Raw genomic sequence first — 20,199 nt, forward strand, 5'->3', positions numbered from 1 at the left:
TGGAGGGTCTTCATGGGCGGGGTCTGGATAATATACCATAAGGCTATTGGTGGAAATCTCGGCAGAAGACAAAGAAACAGACTGCCGGTCTTCTTCCTCATAAAATGTCTCTTTCCTTTCTCCATTCTCTAGATCTCCCTTCTAGCTTAGCTCCCCTTCGTCTCACCCGGCATTCAGTGTGCATCCCCCAACAAGCCTTCCTCTGCAGGGAGGTGCGCCCCCCCACCCCCCCACATTCCAGGGTGCAATTGTGGTGACAACAGTGAATGGCGCCTGTGCGATAGGTGAATCGAGTAGTCGGGCGTACCTGTCACTCCAAAGCTGTAAGCGTCCAGCACTGCATTCTGGGTCGTGGTCACGCTGACTTCCAGGCAGAGCTCTTCCAGCGACCAGCTGTTGGCCTGAGCCACGTACTGCCTGGTGGCCGTGATGTAAGCTTCAGGGACAAACAGACCACCGAGCCACACGTGGAGGTTCTGGGGGAGAGAAAACAAACAGCTGAATAAAGGGATGAACATCCAAAGTGTGAAACATTACAAAGCAGCCGCATCATTGGTCCACAGAAACCAGCGGCATTGCCAGGTCGGCACGCGGCCACAATCAGGGCGTCAATCCTGACGCAGAACAAGGCTCAATGCCACAATACACAGCGAGGATGACGGAGCGTCCCGATTGGAGGAAAACTGCGGTCTGGGGGGTCCGAAATACGCAAATCCATGACAGAGATACCAGCCACACTCTATGCAATCTGCTACCTGGAGCCGGGAGCTTCTGGGGCTCAAACCTCGAAACGGGGGGGATCCGACCCGCAACGGGGGGGATCCGACCCGCAACGGGGGGATCCGACCCGCAACGGGGGGATCCGACCCGCAACGGGGGGGATCCGACCCGCAACGGGGGGGATCCGACCCGCAACGGGGGGGTTTCCGACCCGCAACGGGGGGGGTTCCGACCCGCAACGGGGGGGGTTCCGACCCGCAACGGGGGGGGACCCGACCCGCAACTGGGGGGACCCGACCCGCAACTGGGGGGGACCCGACCCGCAACTGGGGGGACCCGACCCGCAACTGGGGGGGACCCGACCCGCAACTGGGGGGGACCCGACCCGCAACTGGGGGGGATCCGACCCGCAAGTTATTTACTCTTCAATAATTGTAATGAATGACCTCATCGCGGTTTTTAAAACTTTTCTTGCTAAAATAAAATGCAATATTTATCTCCTGAGGTGATACCCAGCGGGAGAATCAAGAGGAAAAACTGGGTGAAAAACATAGAAATCTGTCAACTCACTACGCGGTGTGCTGCCCGTGTGCCCCACATGGCAGGCCCCCGCTTCCCACACGGCAGGCCCCCCACACGGCAGGCCCCCCACACGGCAGGGCGTGGCAGATGTATTCATATAAAAAAAACTGGAAACTGGAATACCAGGTAAAGGGAAGTGGCTTTTGCAGGACACACAGGATGTATCAAGAATGACGAAGTTCCAGTGAAACACTAAAGAACAAAAAAAAAAAAAAAAAAAGTCCGCTACAAAAACACAACCATAAGCACCGCTCACCTGTCCCTTGATCCCACGGTGTCATCCCCCCCCCCCCCCCCCGCAGCCCGTTTCACCAGCTGCTCTGCGTTCCTGGCGCCAGCATCTTCAGTGTGCCCACTGCGCATGCGCGAGTAGCGCTGGGCTTCTGAATGGTCCCGTAGTCTTCTGAGACCCGTCACATGTCCCAGATGACTATGGGGAGGGGGAGGGGGGGGGGGGGGGAGACAACTTCTGCTTCTGATCACCTAGGCGATTGCAGTGGAAGTGGGAGCGGGTACCTGTCAATTTCGATCCCACCCCCCTCCGACTCCCCAAACGGTGCCAGTTCTTAACGAGGAGCGGGGGACCAATCCTTAAAGCAGAACTTCCCCTTTTGGTGACTAGGGATGACAATCACCACATTCTGGCCAGAGATTCCCCGCTGGCACCCCGGCGATCGCCATGTAAAGCTGGGAGGGGAGAGGTCTGTATGTAAACAGCACAGGTCTCTCTCCTGCCAGCAAGGACATGCTGCTTTGTATCTCTCTGCACAGCATGCCTGCCCAGTGCCATTAGTACAGTGTCAGTGACACCAAGTCAGTACCCCCCCCCCCCCCCAGTATCAGAATGCCCACCGCAGTCCCGCTATAAGCCGCTGATCGCCGCCATTACTAGTATATAGGAAAATGAAAAATCCCCGTATCTATCCCGCCATTTGTAGATGCGATAACTTTCACAAAAAAACAATTTACACATATTGGTTTTTTTTTTTCTTTTTAGCGAAGACACGGAGCGGGAGACATTTTGGACAAAATTTATGATGAAATTTGATTTTTAAATTTTTTTACTGGACGTGTTTAATAGCAAAAAGGTGATAAAAAACTTTTTTACTCGTCGGTCTTATTTTTATAGCGCAAAATGTAACTGCAGAGATGATCAAACACCATCCGAAAGAAAGCTCAATTTGTGGGGTGCAGCGTTGCATGACCGCGCAATTGACAGTTAAAGTAACAGCACCGTAACGCAAAAAATGTCCTGGTCAGGAAGGGGGGGGGGGGGGGGTTGGGAAGTTGGGTTCAGTCCTCTGGAGGGCGCGGTCACAAATATTCGACTTTTAACGATTCATTTTTCTGTGATCTGTATTTAATAAAGGTTGTTTTTTCCACAATATGCTGCAGTTGGTGTCCCGGAGAGGCTGCTTTCTATAGGTTACGGCTTTTTTGGCCATTTGGCAAATTTGCACCATTTGTTGCCACTGCCAATGCGCATTTTAAAGCCAGTGAGGAGAGTTGGGGTGGCATTGTCCATTTAGAGCGCGGCTCGGGAGTGAGCCTGCTTCAGTGCCCCCACAGCAAGAGGCTTACTAGTGGGGGGTACTCACGGGGGTGCCAGGACTGCTGGTAGGGGAACCAAAAAGAATAGGTTGGGGGGGTTCCTGGCGTGATCCCAATACACAGATGGAGGCAGTATATACCATGGGTGTTATCTTTATGTACAGAGGAGCCGAGACTGGAGTGATGTCCTCTCTCTGCTGAGCAGCCTCTAGATTACAGCCCCCACGTAACCCCCCCGCACGGGGATCCTTCACGTAACCCCCCCCCCCGCACGGGGATCCTTCACGTAACCCCCCCCCCCCCGCACGGGGATCCTTCACGTAACCCCCCCCCCCCCGCACGGGGATCCTTCACGTAACCCCCCCCCCCGCACGGGGATCCTTCACGTAACCCCCCCCCCCCGCACGGGGATCCTTCACGTACCCCCCCCCCCGCACGGGATCCTTCACGTAACCCCCCCACCGCACGGGGATCCTTCACGTAACCCCCCCACCGCACGGGGATCCTTCACGTAACCCCCACCGCACGGGGATCCTTCACGTAACCCCCCCCGCACGGGGATCCTTCACGTAAGAACCCCCCCTTCACTCACCTTCAGTTCCTTCGCCCCGCTGGCGGCAGCCGCCTGAGAGATGTTCTGAAGCTGCTTAATGCGGTCACTGAAATCCGCCACCCACTGAATGACCGTCAACCCGGCCGGGACGTGAATCGAGACCAACTCCGAGGAAGGATGCCTGCAGGGAACGACAAATACATTGTAAAGATCTCATCCATCTGATGGGGCTCAATAGACATTAATGCCGGCCATAGACGGGTCAAAAATCGGCTGATTTCCGCACCATTAGTGGGTTCATTGGTCGGCCGTGTTTCAGTATTTTGGCACATTTTTTATCGGGTGAAGTTGGAAAAAAATCAGCCGATCTTTTTAAAAATCTGCGCAGGAGACGTGACCTGCAAGAAGGAGAATTCCAGTCCGCTGTTATATTTTCTATGAAAGTCTTGCGGTTGCAACAATGTATCCATTTGTATCCGAATAAAAACATCTGTATCTGAAATGGACACAAATAGATACATTGTTGCAACCGCAAGACTTTTCATGTCAAATATAATAGCGGATCTCTGCAGGGACAGAAGTATTGAAATGCCGGCCGCAGACGGGATGAAAATCAGACAATTTTTTTTACCGTTGGTGGCAACGTCGGCCTATTGAACGACCGATTTTTTTTTCTTTTTTTTTTATAACAAATGGTCGGTTTTTTGACCCGTCTATGGCCTGCATTAATCTGCAATTTTGCCCCCCCTGGTTCCCCCCTCCCTCCTAACAACATATTTAAGATCTGTAATGACAATGTAAAGGTTTTATATCCAATGATGTTATTGCTGGGTCTCTGTGCTTCTCTATGCAATGCAGGCAGATCACAGCCATTAGGAGTGGCAGGCGGGGTTCTGTACATAGCTTCCTGAAGACAGCACAGCCCCCTCAGTACTTCTCCCAGTCTTGATGGAAGCAGTGGGCTGGTTCTTGGGAGGAGTTATGCAAATATACTTGATGGGTGGGTGTCAGTCTGGAGGGGTGGGTGTTCCTAGGCAAGCTGTATTTACATAGGTAACGCCCACATGTGATGCTGAGCCTCCAAGACTGACAGATCTGAAATCCAATGGGGCCGGCGCACCAGGGCAAGGCTGGAGGGAGGGGCCGGCGCGCCAGGGCAAGGCTGGAGGGGAGGGGCCGGCGCGCCAGGGCAAGGCTGGAGGGGAGGGGCCGGCGCGCCAGGGCAAGGCTGGAGGGGAGGGCGCGGCGCGCCAGGGCAAGGCTGGAGGGGAGGGGCCGGCGCGCCAGGGCAAGGCTGGAGGGGAGGGGCCGGCGCGCCAGGGCAAGGCTGGAGGGGAGGGGCCGGCGCGCCAGGGCAAGGCTGGAGGGGAGGGGCCGGCGCGCCAGGGCAAGGCTGGAGGGGAGGGGCCGGCGCGCCAGGGCAAGGCTGGAGGGGAGGGGCCGGCGCGCCAGGGCAAGGCTGGAGGGGAGGGGCCGGCGCGCCAGGGCAAGGCTGGAGGGGAGGGGCCGGCGCGCCAGGGCAAGGCTGGAGGGGAGGGGCCGGCACGCCAGGCAAGGCTGGAGGGGAGGGGCCGGCACGCCAGGGCAAGGCTGGAGGGGAGGGGCCGGCACGCCAGGGCAAGGCTGGAGGGGAGGGGCAAGGCTGGAGGGGAGGGGCAAGGCTGGAGGGGAGGGGCAAGGCTGGAGGGGAGGGGCAAGGCTGGAGGGGAGGGGCAAGGCTGGAGGGGAGGGGCAAGGCTGGAGGGGAGGGGCCGGCCCACCTGTCCAAGGCTGGAGGGAAGCACTTCACTAAGGCACAAAGCCCTCCGTCACCCCCCTCCCCCCCAACCCTTGATTGGTCGGTTCCGGCCACTTACCTTTCACCAGCTCATTGATGAGAGTGCGCAGATAGTTTGTCTGCTTCTTCTTTCCTTCACAGACCTGGACCACATCGGTGAGATCTTGGCGCACATCTTGCAGCAATTTGGCACCCATCTTGACTTCTCGTTCGAAGAACCTGAACAGAGGATCCTGCGAGGAGAATACAATAGTCAATGCGTCATCAGAGATCGGTGGGCTGGCCTCTGGGTGCGGCGCGGGTCACGTGCAGCACAAAGATCCCCCCACCCAGAATATCAGGCGCCCCCATGTGCCTAGCAGTGTCCCCAACACCCTGAGAAGTCTGGAAGTGATTGTGTATCACCTGAGGCCGGTCACTGCACTGGGGCTATGGAGGGTTTACAGAGAGGAAACTAATCCACCTACATACGTTGTACCTGTTTATCTGCAGCCTTCTCCACTACATCCATTCAAAATGCAGCTTGTCCGAGAGTTCAGAAAAGGGGGTGGAGAGGTAAGTTACTCTGCAGAGCTCAGTGAGAGGAGCTGAGAGCTGATTGGAGAGAAAAGACACCCCCTCCACACAGAAAGCAGGAAAAGAGCTGAGGCTGTCAATCAAAAGCTGTGTGCTGGAGCTCCCACCTGTTAGCATTTATCTTTTGGTGTCAGAAAAACTTGTCAGAAGTGACTCAGCTCTGAATGCAGCTAAAGGCTGATATAGGAAGGAGGCAGCAGGCAGAAATGACACTCAGTGCTCTAGACTGAGACAAGTACACACTATAAAGCAGGGGTCCCAGGGGCTGGATGCAGCCGTTTGTTTGCCCTTATCCATCCCACTGACCCCTGACGACGGGACACCATCCCGCCCCCACCGACGCCCGACGGGACACCATCCCGCCCCCACCGACGCCCGACGGGACACCATCCCGCCCCCACCGACGCCCGACGGGACACCATCCCGCCCCCACCGACGCCCGACGGGACACCATCCCGCCCCCACCGACGCCCGACGGGGACACCATCCCGCCCCCACCGACGCCCGACGGGACACCAGACACCATCCCGCCCCCACCGACGCCCGACGGGACACCATCCCGCCCCCACCGACGCCCGACGGGACACCATCCCGCCCCCACCGACGCCCGACGGGACACCATCCCGCCCCCACCGACCCCCGACGACGGGCCACCATCCCGCCCCCACCGACCCCCGACGACGGGCCACCATCCCGCCCCCACCGACCCCCGACGACGGGCCACCATCCCGCCCCACCGACCCCCGACGACGGGCCACCATCCCGCCCCACTGACCCCCCGACGACGGGCCACCATCCCGCCCCACTGACCCCCCGACGACGGGGCCACCATCCCGCCCTACTGACCCCCCGACGACGGGCCACCATCCCGCCCCCACTGACCCCCGACGACGGGCCACCATCCCGCCCCCACTGACCCCCGACGACGGGACACCATCCCGCCCCCACTGACCCCCGACGACGGGCCACCATCCCGCCCCACTGACCCCCGACGACGGGCCACCATCCCGCCCCACTGACCCCCGACGACGGGCCACCATCCCGCCCCACTGACCCCCGACGACGGGCCACCATCCCGCCCCACTGACACCAATGATGGGGCACCATCCCTCCCAATGATGGGGCACCATTCCTCCCACCGACACCAATGATGGGGCACCATTCCTCCCACTGACACCAATGATGGGGCACCATTCCTCCCACTGACACCAATGACGGGGCGCTATTCCTCCCACTGACACCAATGACGGGGCGCTATTCCTCCCACTGACACCAATGACGGGACACTAATCCTCCCACTGACACCAATGACGGGGCACCATTCCTCCCACTGACACCAATGATGGGGCGCCATTCCTCCCACTGACACCAATGATGGGGCGCCATTCCTCCCACTGACACCAATGATTGGGCGCCATTCCTCCCACTGACACCAATGATGGGGCGCCATTCCTCCCACTGACACCAATGACGGGGCGCCATCCCTCCCACTGACACCAATGACGGGGCGCCATCCCTCCCACTGACACCAATGACGGGGCGCTATCCCTCCCACTGACACCAATGACGGGGCGCTATCCCTCCCACTGACACCAATGACGGGGCGCTATTCCTCCCACTGACACCAATGACGGGGCGCTATCCCTCCCACTGACACCAATGACGGGGCGCTATTCCTCCCACTGACACCAATGACGGGGCGCCATTCCTCCCACTGACACCAATGATGGGGCACCATTCCTCCCACTGACACCAATGATGGGGCGCCATTCCTCCCACTGACACCAATGATGGGGCGCTATCCCTCCCACTGACACCAATGACGGGGCGCTATCCCTCCCACTGACACCAATGATGGGGCGCTATTCCTCCCACTGACACCAATGATGGGGCACTATTCCCCCCACTGACACCAATGACGGGACACTAATCCTCCCACTGACACCAATGACGGGGCACTATTCCTCCCACTGACACCATTGATGGGACACCATTCCTCCCACTGATACCAATGATGGGGCACTATTCCTCCCACTGACACCAATGATGGGGCGCTATTCCTCCCACTGACACCAATGATGGGGCACCATTCCTCCCACTGACACCAATGATGGGGCGCCATTCCTCCCACTGACACCAATGATGGGGCGCTATCCCTCCCACTGACACCAATGACGGGGCGCTATTCCTCCCACTGACACCAATGATGGGGCGCTATTCCTCCCACTGACACCAATGATGGGGCACTATTCCCCCCACTGACACCAATGACGGGACACTAATCCTCCCACTGACACCAATGACGGGGCACTATTCCTCCCACTGACACCATTGATGGGACACCATTCCTCCCACTGATACCAATGATGGGGCACTATTCCTCCCACTGACACCAATGATGGGGCGCTATTCCTCCCACTGACACCATTGATGGGACACCATTCCTCCCACTGATACCAATGATGGGGCACTATTCCTCCCACTGACACCAATGATGGGGCACTATTCCCCCCACTGACACCAATGATGGGGCACTATTCCTCCCACTGACATTTTCTGCTCCCACTGGGCCGACCCCCCTAAAGTCTGAAGGACAGTAAACTGGCCCTTAGTTTTGAGGTTTGGAGACGCCAGCTATAGAGGGAAACATCTGAGGTTTACAACCACTTTAAATCCAGATTTGGATATGGAAACCCCAAATATCAGATACAAAAGTCGAGGACTAACCTTCCCACACCTTGGATACTGCTGGGGTCCACCTGCACCCACGTAAGACATGTGAAGCAGAATCCCAGCCTAAACCCAACTTGTTCTAAAAATGCCCCCCCCCCCCCCCCCCCCACTATCCTTTGTAAGAAAGACGTCTGATATATACTTACCTGTTTGCAGCCGACTTTGGTCACATGATCCGGCTCCCCTGTGGCAGCGAGGAAGCACTGACACCAACATGGGAGACTATGGGTGACACCACCTCCCCGCATTTCCCAGCCGTTGTCACCACGCCCTCTCCTCTCCCCTGTTGCCGGGTCACAGGGCAGGCTAGAAGTAGGTAATACATCTATATACATCTTCCTTACACAGGCTAGCCAGCACAGGCGTGGGGGGGGGGGGGGGGGGGGGTCAGGGGACATTTTTAGGATGAGTTAGGTTTAGGCTTTGACCCCCATGGCAGAACAGGCACAGGAGGGGGAACATGCATTTCCAGTAGATGTATCATTTGAAGTACACATGACAGTCCGGTAGGAAGCCACGGATGGGCTTTGCCTGATCCCTGCCAACATTACTCAGAATAATAAATTCCCAGACTTTCACCACGAGGACCCCTCAGCAAGCAAGCAGCAGCTTGAGCCCCCCGGAAGAAAGCCGTCATTCAGTGGCAGAGAGGCATACGACCCCCAGGACAGCATCTTCCACCCGAGGCTTCTCACAGCGTGCACCGCCATACAATTCCGGGCCAAGTGGCTTTGTTCATGGACTCACCTTTATGTTCTCCACGGTACGTTTGAGGTGGTTGAGGGACTGCGGGATGACGTGGAGCCAGTTGCAGGCGGTGGTGTGTAAGGTTCTCATCCAGGCCGGGCGCCCGTCAGACGTGGAGTCAGTCCTCTGCTTCTTCTCGGTCTCCGCGTAAGCCAAGTCGTCCTCATCCTCCAGCATTTGCATTTTCAGCATTTTACTGATCATGTCAATGCCTGAACCACAGAGGGGAGAAAACAAACACATGCGGGGCAACGTAAAGCAAACTAAACTGAATCCCAAAACAAAAAGACGCACAACAAAAAGTACGGAGCCTGACGGCAAAAACAGAAACAAAACCACAAAGAAAACAACGGACTGGGTTGTTGAGGACAGAGGGGGAGGAGTTGGAGAGGACAGAGGGGGAGGAGTTGGAGAGGACAGAGGGGGAGGAGTTGGAGAGGACAGAGGGGGAGGAGTTGGAGAGGACAGAGGGGGAGGAGTTGGAGAGGACAGAGGGGGAGGAGTTGGAGAGGACAGAGGGGGAGGAGTTGGAGAGGACAGAGGGGGAGGAGTTGGAGAGGACAGAGGGGGAGGAGTTGGAGAGGACAGAGGGGGAGGAGTTGGAGAGGACAGAGGGGGAGGAGTTGGAGAGGACAGAGGGGGAGGAGTTGGAGAGGACAGAGGGGGAGGAGTTGGAGAGGACAGAGGGGGAGGAGTTGGAGAGGACAGAGGGGGAGGAGTTGGAGAGGACAGAGGGGGAGGAGTTGGAGAGGACAGAGGGGGAGGAGTTGGAGAGGACAGAGGGGGAGGAGTTGGAGAGGACAGAGGGGGAGGAGTTGGAGAGGACAGAGGGGGAGGAGATGGCAGGCAGAGGAGTCAGAGAAATGCCAGGAAAATACAAGACTGTTGAAGGATGAGAACAGAGGTGAGACGACCGCCGATGCGTGGTGGAGAAGAGACGGAACGAGTCACCACATCGACCACGCATCACCGCGGCACAATCATGAGACACGCGTGTTACAGGACAATCCAAGAACAACGTGACACGTTAGTAAACCACAACAGGATGGATGACACTCAGGAAGGAGAAGCTGAAACAGAAGGTGGGTTAGGCAACCTATAAAGTTTTTTTTGTTCAAATCAGCAGGTCGAACAGGAAAAAGAAAAAAGAAAAAAAGAAAAAAAAAGAGAAAACTTGATTCCTCCATCCGCACACTCATTGTGGATGGAGGAATCCTCCCTGTTCAGCAATTGGGCATCCCCGCCACCATACAGATCGGTGTTACAGACTATAGCCAATCAAGCTGGAAAAACCCAACAGGGCGACTTTTCCAAGGAGATCGACTTCTATACAACCTTCCTGTCCATGCATGGATCAAACGTCAACCGCTCCCTGCTGAAGCGGCTGAATTCCAGTGCATGTATGACCAGCTTGAGTCACGTATAGTAGAGAATGTAAGAGACAATCATGGAGACATTGGATGGACACGGGGACTGTCCTATGGGGGGGCACTTTACCCTGAGTGGTGAGGAGGACCCTCTCTGCGTTGTTCGGTAATCCTAGCCAGGATGGAGTCTGGGTGTCAGGGAGCAATTCCACCCACTGAACAAACTCATCGCGCCTACAAGAAAGAAAAGAAAAACATTTGTAACAAAACACATTGGAAATGTTAAACAGTGTAACCTAGAAACAAATACACCCCACAAAACGAAAAATAAAGTAAAAAAAAAAAAAACAAACCAAAAACAAAACACATCACAGAAAAAAAACAAACAAAAAAAACAAACAAACACAAAACCCGCAACAAAAACAAAACACATCACAGAAAAAAACAAACAAACAAAAAAAACACAAAACCCCCAACAAAAACAAAACACATCACAGAAAAAAAACAGCAAAACAAACAAAACAAAAAACACATTCTTGGAATACACATTCCCTAATGTTTGGTCCTTTTACATGCCAAGTCCATGTTTTAGCCCATGCTTCACATGACACCCATATTTCGGATCTAACATGAAGCATGCTTGCACACACCGCTCCGCCCGCACAGCCGCTTCATTCAGGTTTGGGATTGTTTTACATGTCCCACCTACCAACACCGCAGAGGGACTGTTCAGAGCGCCGTAATGGTTCCTCCTCTACCTTCTGCAGTCCTGCCTCACTTCCTCCAGTCTTACAATTGCAGGTCCATACAGCTGGTGGAGACATTGAAGAGCCCATACACACCCAACCACATGCGCAATGCTCTGCAGGCCTCAGTGCAAAAAAAAAATTGAAAAATGCAGAATAATCCTGAGATCAATGTCACTGCATTTCTTTATTTTTTTGCAGTCCTCTAGGACCTTGGAAGTGACTCAGAGGGCAGCGAACTCAGCTGGAGGTGGGAGCGGGTACCTATCAATACCGGGTACCTGCTCTCCCTCCTCCCCCCATATGTGGCAGTGGAGGGGGGGGGGGGGGGGGAGATTGGAGGCAGAAATGTGAAGCCTCCACTCTTGGGTGGAATATTTGAATATTTGGATCATGTGAAGCCAAAATAATCAACTGTCAGCAATCCACATCTGTAGTTCTCCTGTGATGACTCAGATTGACGTCATCATGAAAAGATTTCACCTTCTCTGCAATCAGCTGCACATTTATGGAATTAGAAAGGAATGTACAAAGCAGAAAAGCCCCCAAACAGACAGGTCCTCTTTATATGGGACATGACTATGGAAAGGACAGCAGCAGAATTGGCGCGCATGTACCTGATACCATCCGGCATTTGGATGTCCTTGTGGCCATCGATTTTACAAGCAAGTTTAAAGTCGCCATCGAAGCTTGAGGTGGTGAAGAGCCTCTCCAAGAACGTATTGAGCAGCCGCTGATCGAACTCGTTGTCGATTCGACCTCCGTAAATAGACTGCGCCATCAGGGTCTTCAGGGCAGACCACGGGATCTTGTCGGGGGAGATGTTCTGGCGGCCCTGGAACAGATCCAAATGGAGGTATGTGAAGCCGAACACCATTTATGTGAATGAGACTTTCATTAAACATTCCCTGGTGGTGAATCAATTACCGTATTTTAAAAACCCCAAATATATTCATCCGCAGTGAAAGTGTGCTGAATGTCAGAAGTGATGGCCCACAAATATGCCCCCAATATATGGCCATCTTACAAGCACCCTGCAATAGAAGTATTATACCTCTAGGGTAAGGAGGATAGCACCACAGTATGTGTATGTATGTGTGGGTGGGTATGCGTGTGTGGGTGGGTATGCGTGGGTGGGTGGGTATGCGTGGGTGGGTGGGTATGCGTGGGTGTACGCGTGTGTGGGGGTGGGCGTACGCATGTGTGGGGGTGGGCGTGGGTGTACGCATGTGTGGGGGTGGGCGTGGGTGTACGCATGTGTGGGGGTGGGGGTGGGCGTACGCATGTGTGGGGGTGGGCGTGGGCGTACGCATGTGTGGGGGTGGGCGTGGGCGTACGCATGTGTGGCAGTGGGTGTGTGGGTATGCGTGTGGGGGTATGGGGTGGGTGTTGGGTGTGTGGGGGTGGGTGTTGGGTGTGTGGGGGTGGGTGTTGGGTGTGTGGGGGAGTTGGGTGTGTGGGGGTATGTGGGTGTGTGGGGGTATGTGGGTGTGTGGGGGTGTGTGGGGGTATGTGCGGGTGGGTGTTGGGTGTGTGTGTATGCGTGTGTGGGGGTATGTGGGGGTGGGTGTTGGGTGTGTGTGGGAGTTGGGTGTGTGTGGGTATGTGGGTGTGTGTGTTGTGTGGGGGTGGGTGTTGGGTGTGTGGGGGTGGGTGTGTGGGGGTATGTGCGGGTGGGTGTGTGTGTGTTGGGTGTGTGGGTATGCATGTGTGGGGATATGTGGGGGTGGGGTGTGTGGGTGTTGGGGTGGGGCGAGACAAAGGTACCCCAGAAGTATGGAATGCTGAAAAGACTGCATTGCTAACCAGAGGTAGGTCAGGAGACGTCGGCCGTCATAGCGCTGAATTCACCTGAATTCTACGGCAGATTACAATTTTTTTTAATCTCCATTTTCAAAACAGACAAGGATTAAAAAACAAACAAAAACCCCCCAAAAACCATCCAACCCCTCCCCCCCATCCCAAAAACCCCCCCAAAAAACAGTTAAATACTAGGCCAGCAACCTGTAATCTTTTCCCTCCATCACCGTCTGCAGATTCTGACCTCAGCACATATCAAACTACTGCACACGGCTAACAATTGCATGGTTTCAGGCACTGGGGGCTGCAGGTTTAACAACTCTTGGAAATGTTTACATTTTCTGGGGAGTGACACCATAGAAATGACCGGCTGGTAGACCAGGGATGCAGCGGGCTATAGATTGGTAGGAATCCCTCCACTGGAACAAATCCCACCTGCGGCTCTCAGACTACACGGTTCAGTGGCTGCAGATCAATAGCAGTCTTGCAGCTCGTCCCTTTGTCGGCCGTCGATTAAACGAGTCCAAATTCAGCCGGGTCAGCAGGAACGGGGCACACTTTGATCGGTCTGCGGCCCTTCAGAATACCTCCCAGCGTAAGTACCACCCCAGCGACTTACCTTAGCCGTGTCGTCCAGCCAGGTGTCCACCGTGTCACAGGCAGATCTCAGATCAGATTCCCCAAATTCATATTTCTTCGACCAACCCAGGGGAGCGTAGCGCAGACGTTCCTGGATGATGGCATGGAACCAAGCTAGCAGGAAGTACAGACGGGCGCGCTCATTTGGAGCCTACAAACGAACAAGAGTTAATGAGGACGCTGGTGTCCAGGGAGCGGATTGGCCGATCCTCAGTGATGTCACTTCCTTACCTTACAGATCCTGGACACTGGAATACTGCTGAAGGTTCTCAGCATGTTGGCCTTCACACCAGGAGGAGGCTCAAACACAAAGATCCGCCCAGCGCGCAGCAGATTCACGGGGACCTGGGAGAGGAATCAGAGGCTCAGCAAACATGGCAGATAAACGTTTATGTCAACCAACCATTCTTCAAGCTGTACCTTGGGATTGATCTCCATGGTGAGGAACAGTCGGAAGGACGAATGTGGTTGTAGAGAATGGAGCTTCTTCTCCAGCTGCATCAGCCAGCCAGGCGCCAGATGTACATTCTTCAGCATCACCCATCTGCAGCCAGAAATGTTCTATGAGTGCTGAGGGGTACATGACCCACCAAGGGCCCATCCATCCCAGGCCAGCGCCCATCCGCCCCAGGCCAGGGCCCATCCGCCCCAGGCCAGGGCCCATCCGCCCCAGGCCAGGGCCCATCCGCCCCAGGCCAGGGCCCATCCGCCCCAGGCCAGGGCCCATCCGCCCCAGGCCAGGGCCCATCCGCCCCAGGCCAGGGCCCATCCGCCCCAGGCCAGGGCCCATCCGCCCCAGGCCAGGGCGGCAAATCCAACATTACGACACCGCAAAGGTGTGAGCGGGGCCTCCGCCAAATCAGAGACCGAGCACCCAGCCACCGTTACCATCAACGTAACCACCAATGGTCCAAATACAGCGATCTCAATCGTATCCATTACCGTGCTTCGCATGCGATGTTAACCTCTTCACGCCGGCCGAACGCAAATGTGCGGCCTCCCGGCGTCTGGGAATGGACACCGAGCAGCCGCAGATTTGCGTTCTATTAAAAAAGAACATGTGTGCTGAGAGCGCGCGCCCCGAGTGCTTCCAGCACACGTCTGGTACTCACAGAAAGGTCCCGATCGCCTCTTTTGAACGGGACCTTTCCCGAACAGGTGACCGCCGTGACGGCGTGTCACATGACCCTAAACCCCACCCCGTGGCTTCTGAAACCCTTAAAGGGCCAGGAGGCACCAGCGCGAAGGGGTTAAAGCTCGCACTGCCAGGTTCAAGGGAAAAGTTGGCTCTGGCTGTGCGGAGCAAGAGATTTACCTAAAGGCAGGGGAGTCAAACTGGTGGCCCTCCAGCTGTTGTGAAACTACAAGTCCCATCATGCCCCTGCCTTTGGGAGTCATGCTTGTAGCTGTCAATCATGCAATGCCTCATGGGACTTGTAGTTTGACAACTGGAGGGCCCCCAGTTTGACATGTGACCTAAGGCTAAAACTTGGGCTACACAAATAGAAGAGCCCTGCCAATTCTCACACGAATATTGGGGTCCTTTGTGTTTTTATTCCAGATCTGTGCCAAGTAGGCCGCCATGAAACCCCTCCTGCCGCCATGAAACTCCTCCCGCACTTTACCTGCAGGAAGGATTGATCTGCTGGTCTTGTCTACACCTCCTCCTCTAGTTTTCTGCAGGCAGCTTGTGGTGGGTGTGGCCTGCTAGGCCCCTCCCACAGCTCCACTTAAGTTCTATGCAGCACAGCGATTACAAGGTAATATCAGGGTTTGCACAGACAAGGTTCACAAAGTGGGTTTTATACTTCCCTATTCTGCGTAATGGTTTTGCATAGAGCGGCCCCAATCCTCTTCTTTTGGGGTCCCCTGCCGGCACCACTGGCCCCTCCTGTCTTCCAAGTACCCACCCCCTAGCAAGCTGCTTGCTGTGGGGAAAGGGAAATACTTGAGGAATCACTCATAAAAGCCCCACTGCCCATGTCCATAGACCGACAGCAGAAAATGCACTGCCCCCATCTTGGGATTTGATTGACAGCAACAGGAGCCAATGGCTATAAAATCGCCCTGTGAGAAGGTAGGGAGCCGCTGCTCTCATGCACAGCATTGGGGGGATGGGAGATCTTGGGCAAAGGTTTACTACCTCAATGCGAGCATGTGTTTTACTCCCTTTACTCCCATGATGCAAAGCTGGATGCCTGGGTGACAAACTGCAGGGCTTGAGATTTGCTACTTGGAGGCAGGGAGAGACTGATCAGCTCTTAAATGTTCGATGCACAAGTTCCATCCTGCAAGCCCTAACACGTGTCACCCCATGTGGTGCGTATTTGTACAGTCTAGGAACATTCACGGGCTGGAGTGAAAGACGTAGAGGGTTGCAGGATAGGAGACATCTGATCATACATGAGACGAATGGAGAGCAGCTTCCCTTTATCGCTTTTCATCTTAACAAGGACTATTTGAGTAGCCGCTGAGAGCCGGGGGAGCGTGCAGCCACAGCCCGTGAGCGTAAAGCCAGCGAGCGCCGGAGAGCGCGCACCCACAGCCAGCGAGCAACGGCGAGCGCGCACCCACAGCCAGCGAGCGCGCACCCACAGCCAGCGAGCGCGCACCCACAGCCAGCGAGCGCGCACCCACAGCCAGCGAGCGCGCACCCACAGCCAGCGAGCGCGCACCCACAGCCAGCGAGCGCGCACCCACAGCCAGCGAGCGCGCACCCACAGCCAGCGAGCGCGCACCCACAGCCAGCGAGCGCGCACCCACAGCCAGCGAGCGCGCACCCACAGCTGGAGCGAGGGGGATGTGTGCCTGAATGGGACTAAATATTCGCCAATGCCTGCAATGTAAACATTCGTTAGGACTGACCTTCCAGACTTCACAGCAGTATTGATGGCTTTCTCCGCTTGATTAAATCCCTCTGCAGAGCCTGAAGGTGGAAAAGATACAAATACCGTTAGCAAAACATCCCATATGCCAACAGGCCACGTGTAGAGAGCCAACAGGCCACGTGTAGAGAGCCAACAGGCCACGTGTAGAGAGCCAACAGGCCACGTGTAGAGAGCCAACAGGCCACGTGTAGAGAGCCAACAGGCCACGTGTAGAGAGCCAACAGGCCACGTGTAGAGAGCCAACAGGCCACGTGTAGAGAGCCAACAGGCCATACCAATGGCTATAGATGTAATCTGGGTATTCTGTTCCGCTGCCAGGTCCTCCACGCGGCCGCTGGCGTCATATCCGGGGACGGAGCACATCAGTATAGGAGTGCTGGGTTTCACCTGTAGAAATCAGAATTCATACAAATGATTTACAGTGGGAAAAACAACGATTTGATCCCCTGCAGATTTCGTACGTTCGCCCATTAACACAGAAATGAAGGGTCTATAATTGTTATTATAGGTGTATTTTAAATGATAGAAAATCAACCAAAAATCCAGAAACAACACACAATACAAATGTATTGTATTGTATACAAATACAAATGGAGTTGCAGTTCAGGGAGTACAATAAGTATTTGATCCCCAAGCAAAACAAGACTTGTGGAGGAACCCTTGTTGGTGAGCACAGAGGTGAGACGTTCCTTGTAGTTGGTGGAGGAACCCTTGTTGGGGAGCACAGAGGTGAGACGTTCCTTGTAGTTGGTGGAGGAACCCTTGTTGGCGAGCACAGAGGTGAGACGTTCCTTGTAGTTGGTGGAGGAACCCTTGTTGGTGAGCACAGAGGTGAGACGTTCCTTGTAGTTGGTGGAGGAACCCTTGTGGTGAGCACAGAGGTGAGACGTTCCTTGTAGTTGGTGGAGGAACCCTTGTTGGTGAGCACAGAGGTGAGACGTTCCTTGTAGTTGGTGGAGGAACCCTTGTTGGTGAGCACAGAGGTCAGACGTTCCTTGTAGTCGGTGGAGGAACCCTTGTTGGTGAGCACAGAGGTGAGACGTTCCTTGTAGTCGGTGGAGGAACCCTTGTTGGTGAGCACAGAGGTCAGACGTTCCTTGTAGTTGGTGGAGGAATCCTTGTTGGCGAGCACAGAGGTGAGACATTCCTTGTAGTTGGTGGAGGAATCCTTGTTGGCGAGCACAGAGGTGAGACGTTCCTTGTAGTTGGTGGAGGAATCCTTGTTGGCGAGCACAGAGGTGAGACGTTCCTTGTAGTTGGTGGAGGAACCCTTGTTGGGGAGCACAGAGGTCAGAAGTTCCTTGTAGTTGGTGGAGGAACCCTTGTTGGGGAGCACAGAGGTCAGACGTTCCTTGTAGTTGGTGGAGGAACCCTTGTTGGCGAGCACAGAGGTGAGACGTTCCTTGTAGTTGGTGGAGGAACCCTTGTTGGCGAGCACAGAGGTGAGACGTTCCTTGTAGTTGGTGGAGGAACCCTTGTTGGCGAGCACAGAGGTCAGACGTTCCTTGTAGTTGGTGGAGGAACCCTTGTTGGCGAGCACAGAGGTGAGACATTCCTTGTAGTTGGTGGAGGAACCCTTGTTGGCGAGCACAGAGGTCAGACGTTCCTTGTAGTTGGTGGAGGAACCCTTGTTGGCGAGCACAGAGGTCAGACGTTCCTTGTAGTTGGTGGAGGAACCCTTGTTGGCGAGCACAGAGGTCAGACGTTCATGTAGTTGGTTCCCAGGTTTGCAGACATCTCAGGAGGGATTTTGGTCCACTCTTCTTTACAGATCTTCTCTAAATCCTTAGTGTTTCTTGGCTGACGTTTGGCAACTCGAAGTTTCAGCTCTCTCCATACATTTTCTATAGGATTAAGGTCTGGAGACCGGCTAGGCCACCCTATGACCTTAATTTGCTTCATCTGGAGACTCTCCTTGGCGGTATGTTTTGGGTCATTGTCATGCTGGAAAACCCAACCACGTCCGTTCTTCAGGTGTTCTGGCTGAGAGAAGGTTCTCATCCAAGATTTTACAACACAAGGCCCCACCCATTGTCACCTCAATGCGGCAAAGTGGGCCTGTACCTTTAGCACAGAAACTGCCCCAAAGCACAATGTTTCCACCTCCGTGCTGAACTGTAGGGACTGGGTTCTTAGGGTCATGGTCAGCATTTCTTCCTCCAAACACAGTGAGTCGAGTTATTGTCAAAGAGCTAATTTTGGTCTCATCTGACCACAGCATTTTCTCCCAATCCTTCTCCGAATCATTTAGATGTCCATTGGCAAGCTTCAGACGGGTCTGGACATGTGGCATCTTGAGGAGGGGGACCTTGCGGGCACTGCAGGATTTCAATCCATGTCACCAATGGTTGGTTTGCTGACTGTGGTCCCAACTGCCTGGAGATAATTCATAACCTCCTCCCGTGTAGTTCTAGGCTGATCTGTCACTTTTCTCAGGACCATCCTTACCCCATGAGGCAGAATCCTGCATGGAGCTCCAGACTGAAGGCAATTGATGGATATTTTGTATTTCTTCCATTTGCGAATAATCGTTCCAACAGTTGTCTCCTTCTCACCAAACTTCTTGCTGATGGTCTTGTAGCCCATTCCAGCCTTGTGCAGGTGTACAGTGTTGTCCCCGACTTCCTCTGACAGATCTTTGGTCTTGCCCATGGTGGTGGTGAGGTTTGGATGGAAAAAAAAGATTCTGTGGACGGGTCTATTATACACATAACGAGTTGTCATTAGGAGCGCCTTCTTCCATTGACAGGACTGATCTGTGTACCACATGAGCACATGGCCAGTCTGTGGGAGCCAGAATCATTGTTGGTTGGGGATCAAATACTTATTTTACTCACTGAACTGCAACTCCATTCATAACATTTGTATCGGGTTTCTGGATTTTTTGTTGATATTCTGTCTCTATCATTTAAAATCCACCTATGATAAAAATTATAGACCCTTCATTTCATTGAGGCAAAATCTGCAGGGGTTCAAATAATTATTTTCTCCGCTGTATACTACATAATGAATAAGTCTTTAGCGATTTTCACATTTCACCCACTTAATTTATTGCTACAGGAACATTTTATTATATATATATATATATATATATATATATATATATATATATATATATACATATACACACACACACACATACATGCGCACACATATACAGCCCATCACCTCTGTATCCACAATATGGGCCAGGTCCAATGGCTGGTCTATGACGGACATGAAGGAATCCCCCAGGATGTAGGAGACAAAGATATGCGCCATGGCCAGAAGGCGGTCCGGACGGAAGGCTTGGATGAGCAGCAAGCGGTGGACGGCTTGACCGATAAGCGCTGAAACAAAATCAGAAGCAAGAATGTTTACATTTTGGATGATTACGTTCAGCTCCGGTTCACACTGAATGAGATATCAACGTGGTGCGATTTGGTCCCATTTACAGCGCAACTTCAAACGCTATAGACAGGTGCAACTTCAGCGCCATTTACCTTCTAGTCTGAGAGTGAAATCGCACTGAAGTCACGCA

The 20,199-nt window shown here is 54.3% G+C and overlaps 1 protein-coding gene across 1 annotated transcript in view; it reads right to left on the bottom strand.

The window, feature by feature from the left end:
- Positions 1-158: 158 nt before the first annotated feature.
- Positions 159-20,199, bottom strand: part of LOC149432861 (cytoplasmic dynein 1 heavy chain 1-like) — an 83,976-nt gene continuing 63,935 nt past the window's right edge. Inside the window, 13 exon segments of the mRNA XM_089664861.1 lie at positions 159-476; positions 3,446-3,555; positions 3,558-3,587; positions 5,263-5,416; positions 9,240-9,451; positions 10,737-10,840; positions 11,970-12,187; positions 13,772-13,942; positions 14,023-14,136; positions 14,212-14,335; positions 16,657-16,717; positions 16,955-17,066; positions 19,848-20,008. Of these exon segments, the coding sequence (XP_089520987.1) occupies positions 174-476; positions 3,446-3,555; positions 3,558-3,587; positions 5,263-5,416; positions 9,240-9,451; positions 10,737-10,840; positions 11,970-12,187; positions 13,772-13,942; positions 14,023-14,136; positions 14,212-14,335; positions 16,657-16,717; positions 16,955-17,066; positions 19,848-20,008 (1,874 nt within the window). The 3' untranslated portion in view covers positions 159-173.

Source organism: Staurois parvus, unplaced genomic scaffold (genome assembly GCF_062004578.1).
Source record: "Staurois parvus isolate SC_StPar_1 unplaced genomic scaffold, SC_StPar_1.0 ptg002075l, whole genome shotgun sequence".
Taxonomy (NCBI): domain Eukaryota; kingdom Metazoa; phylum Chordata; class Amphibia; order Anura; family Ranidae; genus Staurois; species Staurois parvus.